This window comes from Haliotis asinina, chromosome 8 (genome assembly GCF_037392515.1).
Source record: "Haliotis asinina isolate JCU_RB_2024 chromosome 8, JCU_Hal_asi_v2, whole genome shotgun sequence".
NCBI lineage: Eukaryota > Metazoa > Mollusca > Gastropoda > Lepetellida > Haliotidae > Haliotis > Haliotis asinina.
Window position 1 is genome coordinate 11,772,714 of NC_090287.1, and position 8,860 is coordinate 11,781,573.

Here is an 8,860-nt window from a genome sequence, read left to right on the forward strand (position 1 = left end):
AAATTTTTTCGACTACAACAATATTAAAACCGGGACTTTCAAGATATGAAATCTTAAAATGTAGACACAAAGCGTTGACAGCAATGGCGTATAATCACTTTGACTGAAAGAAGAATACATTTATGATTTAAATGGAAGAATAATAACTCTATAAATGAAATATGTGAAACAGGTAATACACACACAAAAAATGAAACCACAGGTTCCAAATTTAAGCATGTAGCAAGGAAGATATCAAAATACTATGAAATTGCAAAATACAATGCTGACTCTACATGCATCAATAGCGAGTTATTTGGCTCCTGGTCATCCTTCCATAATCTATTTGTAGGAAATACTACGTCAGAGAAAATAAGAATGAAGATTTTATGGATATCAACTTCTTTATTATGAGAACACAACGTTTCGGAGTTAATGCTTACTCCTTCATCAGGTGATGTCGTTGATTTCTCTCTTCTCATGGAGGTCCTTCGGGGTTTTCTTGTGTTGTCTTTCCAGTCTGGCCGTCGGATTTTTCTTGATGTTGAGGTATGTGGTGGTGTCTGAGAGGCTGTTGTTGACGAGCTGGAGGAATTCCGGGGTGTCCATGATGACTGCTGCCTTGCCCTTGTCAGCTTCGGTGGTGGTGATGCTGTCATCCTTCTTGAATTCGGTGATGGCCTGTCTCTCTTGGTGCGTGAGTTTGGAGCGGATCTTGGGAGCATGCTTGATGGTGTCTATAATCTGGTGTCGGAGGTAGTCTACGTTGCCATTGGGAGCCAGTTGTTGAAGTCCACTTTCAATGCTGGTGCTGAAGGCATCTGTGTTGATCGTAGCGGCGACTGGGACATACTTCAGACCTTTGGCAAAGAGGGACGTCTGAGATGGTGTGAGAGGTTTACTGCTGAGGTTGATGACTGTCTTGAGGTTGGTTGTTGTTTGCTTCAGGAAAGTTGGAGGTGGAAGGGCGTTGTAACTGGGTGAACTTGGTGATGTGGGTAGTTTTCACTTTCTCATTGAGGTGCTGCTTGGTCTACTCTGCTAAGGACCGGGTCTTGTGGTAGAGGTCAGACTCGTGGGTGTGTTGTAGGTGGCTCCTGGTGGTTTCAATGTCTTTTTGGAAGTGGGACTTGTGGCGGCGTAGGTGCTGTATCTGGTGCTTGACTATTCTAGTGCTGGCATTGTGGAATATCTTGTTGATGACAGTTGAAATCCTCTGGGAACGAGGTTGTTGTCTCGGCGTCGTAACAGGAAAGTTAGATGATTACTGGTTTTCACAATTTTGCCAATAGAACGGTTGTACCTGTTGATGGATGTAACTGCATCTTCTCCATGTTGATGTCGTATCAAGTCTTTGAAGGGCATTTAGAAGTGAAATACATAAGAATGAAGATTTTATGGATATCAACTTCTTTATTATGAGAACACAACGTTTCGGAGTTAATGCTTACTCCTTCATCAGGTGAATGAGAATGGAGTACATATAAATATATAAACATATAAATATAGCTCTGTACGTCAGAGAAAATTATGTAAGTAAATTTAACTACGATCAATGTAATTGGAAATACAGGTAGAGTATGCTAAACATATTCAAAGATGTTTATTCACTTTATGACATGGATTTGTGAAAGTGTGAGAGAGCGAGCGAGTTTAGTTTTACGTCGCACTTAGCAATATTCCAGCTATATGGCGACGGTCTGTAAATAATCGAGTCTGGACCAGAAAATCCAGTGATCAACAACATGAACATCGATCTGTGCAATTGGGAACCGATGACATGTGTCAACCAAGCCAGCTAGTCTGACCACCCGATCCCGTTAGTCGCCTCTTACGACAAGCATAGTCACCTTTTATGGCAAGCATGGGTTGCTGAAGGCCTATTCTACCCCGGAACCTTCACGGGTTTGTGAAAGTGTACTAGGTGTGTATTAAGTACCTACACACCTATACTTATTTGAATACATTATACATGTACCATACATGTTTGAATGTGTTATGCATGTACCATGTAAATTAAGTGTGTACTTAATACGTACACACTGGCAGTGATTCCTGTTTTGTACTGTACATGTCCTATGCAAAATGTGGAACTAAAGATGGTAAATATTTTTGTTATAAAACCCAGTACATTTGTATGTATATTTGATCTCATGGAACACCGTTGTTTTAGTTGAGTTCAATCTACACTTCACATAGGTTACTTTGCTACACACTTATTTTTGCCGCTATGCTGCTCCTATATCCTTACCCGTGAAGGTCCCGGGGTAGAATAGGCCTTCAGCAACCCATGCTTGCCAGAAAAGGCGACTAAGAGGCGACTAACGGGATCGGGTGGTCAGGCTCGCTGACTTGGTTGACGCGTGTCATCGGTTCCCAATTGCGCAGATCGATGCTCATGTTGTTGATCACTGGATCACTAAACTCACTCACTCACCTATATCCTTAGAATAATGGCGTAGATTGTTCAGGCCAAGTGATGACATTGTAGCAACAGAATGAATAGTTTTTCCTTTCATTTATAGTGTTCTAAACACACAAATAACGATATGCGAAACGGTCGCCTTGGAAACTAACACATGAACTTAAAGAAGATATTATCTCTTATATTTGTAAAAGGAAGAAGCAAGGCATGGTTATAAATACATGGGAAGTGACCATGTGTGCTGACAGTAACGTGCTTCAATCTGACAGCGTCTGTTCGAATCCCGGGTGGGACCTAACCCAAAATGCACTTGAAACTTTACTGAAAAGGTGTAATAAAAAATATAGTATACTCTTTAAAAAAATAGGGAACTTCATTTTTGATTTCCGATTGAAAACACAGGGATGTGAAAGACTAGCTCACTCACAGTCGGGAACCGTATTGCACTAATCATAGTTGGATATGCCCTCAGTGAACTGGTCTGCTGGATTTCCATAGCACTATACTTAAAATATCCATGTGATTAGAAATCTCACTTGAATCAAACTGGAGCACATATTGTTTTCATTTATATCTCCGGTGCACGGATGAACCGACACGGGTGAAGGCAGAAACTGGCGGAAACTGACGCGAACAGCTATTCACGAGACCCTTATGTTACAATCAGATTATAAAAGACTAAACATTTCAGTCATTTCGTGAAATGACTAAGAGGGTTAGTCATTTCTCGTCATTTTGTGTACCAACAATGTATATACTTCGGTACTTTAATGAGTTTCATTTAATCTATATGTGGTGGACAGGGGTTTGTGAGGTGTGGGAGCTTTAGGCATAGCAAGTGTCTGGCAAACAGGGGTTAAAGCTTTAGTCAAGTGCAACAGTCGCTACCAAAGCAGTTTTTTACTGTTAGTGACAAAAAATTATGTTGACATTGTGATCCACTTTTGTAGATTAAGTTACTAAGTGAAATTTCACGAAATGACTTAAGTATGTGGATAATATCGCTGAGGTGGTAACATGGCGTCGAAATTAAGACATCAGACTGATCAAAGGGAAGTAACTCCCTTTTAGTGCTTGAAGGCAAACTAAAAACACACGCAGTGCAAAATAAACCCGTTCGAATACAGTAAAAACGTTGCAAGACACATTTTATGTACATGTGTGCAAGAACATAGAAAAACGGAATAGCTAACAGGTCAGTGATGAAATATATGAAGAATGAAGGTTAATTTATGGATATACAACTTCTCATTCTGTATAGTACTCAGTATAGGCGACGTTTCGACAAAGATTCTGATGTCAGGTTGACAGTACCATTAGAATCTGTATGTTGAAACGTCCACAATAGAGGATAAGTAAGTTATATATCCATAATAATAGTCCTCGTTCTTCAAGAATGCCAATCAAAGAAGATAAATTAGATGTTTTGAGTGGGACATTTTACACATGATATTATCTACAGTGACATGGAAAATGGGGGACAGGCTCTGTATTCACTTGTTGTTCACACGCGTCAGTATACAGGTTAGTGTTGGTCTTCAAAACCATGCAGGTCTTCTAAGAGACGGCTATACTATGCTTAATAATGATCGAGATTTCACTGCAAGGTAAATGAAGCGCGCATAAAATATCTCCTTTTTTGTTTCGCTTAATTTAAGGAAACACTGATATTCGTCGAACGAGCCACACCAGAATTTGCATGGATCTGATCTGGACTTGTCGAATTCTTTAGTGATGGGTCGAAACATATAACGGTCATAAATTGATACTAGTGTCGCCGTTTCAATTTCTACTGTGTCAGTAGGACCGCCATGGAATTACTATCAATAATTTCATTCAAGATTGGGTAACGATCAACGCTGTACAATAGCATTACACATGGCACGTGCAAATGAATCCCAACACAAGAAGGGGTCACAAACACTTTCACACGATCTGTAGCGAGTGTATACTCATTGTGCACTTATGTAGAATTGGCACCTTCGCCCCAATGAGGCCTATAAAACTCTTTAAACACAGCATCGGAGTGTAACAATTAACACTGAGACTAAGTTTACTTGGACTTGGGGAAGATTATTTTCATATACGAGGAAAGATTTGTCGCTTCATTTTATTTCTGAGTGAGTGAGTGAGTTCAGTTTACTCAGCAATATTCCAGCTATATGGCATCGGTCTGTAAATAATCGAGTCTGGACCAGACAATCAAGTGATCAACAACATGAGCATCGATCTGCGCAATTGGGAACCGATGACATATGTCAACCAAGTCAGCGAGTCTGACCACCCGATCCCGTTAGTGGCCTCTTACGACAAGCATAGTCGCCTTTTATGGCAAGCGTGGGTTGCTGAAGGTCTATTCTACCCCGGGACCTTCACGGGTCTTTATCCCTGACGTGTTGAGTGGGTGACAAATCATGGGATCATGCGGACCAGGCTATCATATTAACAGCATCCTGATTAATATGTATCATCTTATTCGTCTGGTGCTGTCGTGGAGAAACTTCAGTCAAGGGTCGTTCTGTTGCAAAAACGGTAAAGCGGCATTTACTTATATTTCCTCTCGGTACCTCACTGCATCCAAGTTGCCACTGACCCTAATCATTGGTGTCCTTCCTGCAGTTCTTTACACCACCCCAGACCATATCATCCACAACTCCAAAATGCCCACGTTCCAGACCACATGGCCGGGGGTAGCACCCACCTTCCAGAGCATGTGGCTTCAGGTAACGTTCACCTAGCGTTCATTCTTCAGCCCAGTTAAAACAGAAATATGACATATCGGTGAGGAGGATTCTTTTCCACTCATCTAAACCCATATGCTTTACGCGTCTAGACGTTGTTACACTGTATTAGCCCGTTTGGCTCAAAAGCGTGCCTGTGATTTGAAACCTAACTCGAAAACTATTAAACATGTAACGCTCAATAAAATACTCATTAAAATATGGACGCAGTTCACTATTTGGTACGAGGGAGGAATGCAGAGAAAGGGACAGCCAGGTGTTCGAGAAGCACATGCACAAGTGTCGACAAAGGTATTTATTCCTTGACCTTTCTTGACACACCTGGCAGTCCCTTTCTCTGCACTCCTCCGTCGTAGCAAATAGTGAAATGTGTCATTATGTAAATGATAGTTTGTTAAACAACCATTTTTATATTTAGGACAAAAATCAGCTAAAAATTGACAGAGCTGGCATGACAAGAGGTAGCCTAGTGGGTAAAGCGTTCCAACGTCAAGCCAAACACCCGGGTTCGATGCCCCACATGGGTACATTTCTGAAGCCCATTTCTGGTGTTCCCCCATCGCGATATTGCTGGATAATTGCTAAGCGGCGTAAAACCTTACTCACTCGCTCCCTTCCTCAATCAATCACTCAGGCAGTTCATGATACATATGCCTGAGGAAGCGATGGAACATCTTGGTGGCGTGGCTGGCCACATGTGTCATTCAAACAGTACACACACTTCAGCAGACATGTAAGATAAATATCCAATCAAACAAGGACATTTTAGCACCACTTAACCTAATGTTCGTTCACGTATAAGTGTAGTGTACCAATATTGACAGGAATGGGATTTTATTGCAGGGTACGGGAATATCGCCGCATTATGATTATTACCAGCGCGTCAGTTATGAAACTTTTGTTGACACATGGCGTTACATCAACTTTACTACGCACAATGGAAAGTACCCGTTATTTGTGAATCCAGACTGCACGGGTGTCTAGTTGTATTACAATGAAGACTGGTATATAGTACAGTATAGAGGCAGTGTGTAGACGTGAAACTGTTAGACGTGTAGGGACAGTTCCACACAATGTAGATGGTTGTGAATCTTTCATTAGCAATCTACGGGGGATGAGGGTGGCGACGGTCAGTAGACTATCGAGTCTGCACCAGAGACTCGAGTTATCAACGGCATGAGCATCTGTCAGCGCAAATGGCAAATGTTAGTGAAGTCATTGAGCCTCATTACCCGATCAGTTCTAACCCGGATCTTCAAAGATCAGGAATCTAAACATTTACGCTGGTTCCAAACATGATGATTTCGAGAAATCAATTCACAGGAAATATTTCAGCCAACCTACAGCTAAACCATACACCGTGCCCTGAGTTTTGGCTTCAGTGGTGTCACCGCCGTATAGCAGGCATGTTGCTGAATTCGGTGTTAAATAGCAACCAAAACAACCAATGACGTAACATCCGGTTTTTGGTCCCGTTTATGGAATGTTTATTATCCACACGTTTATGGACATTACTTAGCTCACAGCTTGTGCAAATTACTAATCGAATGGAACAGCTGGCTATCGATTCTAACAGAACCAATGCTGTGGTTGGACGTCATAAATTTTATTGCTCAGATAGAGAGTTTTTAAACATTTTTTACCGGGACGACTTTATATGACACAGAGCTGTCCTTGTTAGTCAGAAGTTGAGTTTCAATCGTTGAAGCTTGCAAATAATGGATGAGAGATCACCACGACACCAAAATGATTTTGAGTCTCCGATTGTCGTTCACGGTATCGGTCACGAGCTTGTGCTCCTGCGACAGGCTCGAACAACAGAAGGCAGCCATGACGAGTCAGGTCACAAATCATTTCAAGTTAAGCTTGACCATGCTCGGCCGTTGGACTCCTGAGCTTTTCTTGGACTTGAGTCCTGCACCACAACGAAACGCATGATACATTTGGTATCATCTTAGACAAGTGAGTTTGGTAAGACCTGGTCAGCAGTAAAATGGGTACCCGGTGGGATAAGCTATGTAACTGTTAAATGTCATGAACTCTGATGTCACTATTCTTGACAATATATCATCTACGTTGGGAATTGGTGCTTGCATCACGCAAATCGGGATTAATAACACGTGTTGTTGTAAGATATGTTGAACAGATCAAATGCTTGAAGAGGTAATGAAATATTTTCGTAATCTGTAAATCATTGCATGGAATAAACTAAAAAGCATGCATGCTGAAACCAAATACATCGTGTATGCAGTCTCATGTAAAATGCTGGGTCTGCTATCCAATGCAAATGGCTAATAATAATATTAATTAATTAATTAAGATATTCACTGACCAATGTTCCAGCTATAAGTCGGCAATCTGTATATCTGGAACAGTCGATCCAGTGATCAGCAACATGAGCATCGATCTGCGCAATTGGGAATCGATGACATGTGTCAACCAAGTCAGCGAGTCTGACGACTCGATCCCGTTAGTCACCTCTTACGACAAGCATAGTCGCCTTTTCTGGCAAGCATGGGTTGCTGAAGGCCTATTCTACCCCTGGACCTTCACGGGTAGTTCCAAAGTATACTCCAAAACCGTAGTTAGCACATGGAAATTTCAGTGACGGTTGACATCGGAGCATAGTAAATTGTGGAAAATGTTCCTTTAAAGGGATACTTCTTGACGTGGCTCTCTAAAGGGCAAGCTGTTTGGGCTCACTGCGTTAAGTAACTTTGAACATACAACAAAGAGCGAACGTATTGGGTACTTGTAATTGACTTGACTTTTGATGTTGGACTTTTGATATTAATGACAGCTATACCGATTTTCAGTGGCACCTTAAAAATGACCAGGTGTCATGAAATCAGACTGTGTCAACAAGTCCTCTGTTCGATAAGCTTTCGGGATTATCATATTCAGGACCGTTCTGACTTATTCACACAGTTCTGTCGAAACTGTAACTTATAATGTACAGTTTTAAAGAAAGGAAACGCATAGGTAATTTTGAGAATAAAAGGACTGAGACCGAGGCAAAAAACTACAAATATCATATTTCTTCCCAAAACGTCACCTTTGTGTGTTTGTGAACAACTTTAACACCAAAACGCGACAGTTGTTTCCTTTTCCCCTTGTTTGAGGAGCATTTGAAGAAATATTTGCCACAGCGTCACCAAGATAACATGCAAAGCAAAATGCATGTGCAAGCAAAGGAAAAAAAACATGTGGTGTTTCAGTTTCTCATTCGGGTTTGCCTGGAAAAGATGAAATCATCATGCCACGGTCGTGCCGCCAATGTCAGTTTTCATCCCTGTTTTGAGAGAGACTTACATCGGTGCAATGGAAGTGGTGGTGTGGTAGAGTCCGGTTTTCTCCTTCCGCGAGATGAACGTCGGTGTGTTTACCGTTGGAGAAATTAAGGAGTATGGCGAACCACACAAAGATCTGATTTAGTGTGGACGGTACATCAACGAAGTCCTTGCATGTCACACGATTGCATGATCGCATTGCAGGAGGAGTGAGGAAGAATTTCGCAAGAGCGACTTCGTCGATTTATCCAGTCTGAGCAGTCCTGAGCAGTCCTGACGATGCTGAGCAGTAATTGCTGCAACGGTGACCACACAAAATACTGACTTTGAGGCCATTTTGTGAACTGTCGTAAAATGAAAAACGACGATAATGGCTGTTATTGTGTTTACAAACCCCCTTTTTATTATTGAAATTGCATGAAATA

General features: G+C 41.5%; 1 protein-coding gene across 1 annotated transcript; it reads right to left on the reverse strand.

Moving 5' to 3' along the window:
• Nucleotides 1-429: 429 nt before the first annotated feature.
• Nucleotides 430-1,344, reverse strand: LOC137294428 (uncharacterized). Its single transcript, XM_067825437.1, has 2 exons — nucleotides 1,283-1,344; nucleotides 430-955 (listed from the first exon to the last, which is right to left on the reverse strand). The coding sequence occupies exons 1-2, from the start codon at nucleotides 1,342-1,344 to the stop codon at nucleotides 430-432; spliced, it is 588 nt and encodes a 195-aa protein (XP_067681538.1).
• Between the last annotated feature and the right edge of the window lie 7,516 nt (nucleotides 1,345-8,860).

Excerpts from the sequence above, each read along its gene's own strand:
- LOC137294428 (XM_067825437.1), bottom strand. The coding sequence starts at position 1,344 with ATGCCCTTCAAAGACTTGATACGACATCAACATGGAGAAGATGCAGTT. Across the intron at positions 956-1,282 it reads GCAGTTACATCCATCAACAG|TTACAACGCCCTTCCACCTC; the intron begins GTACAACCGTTC and ends AAGTTCACCCAG.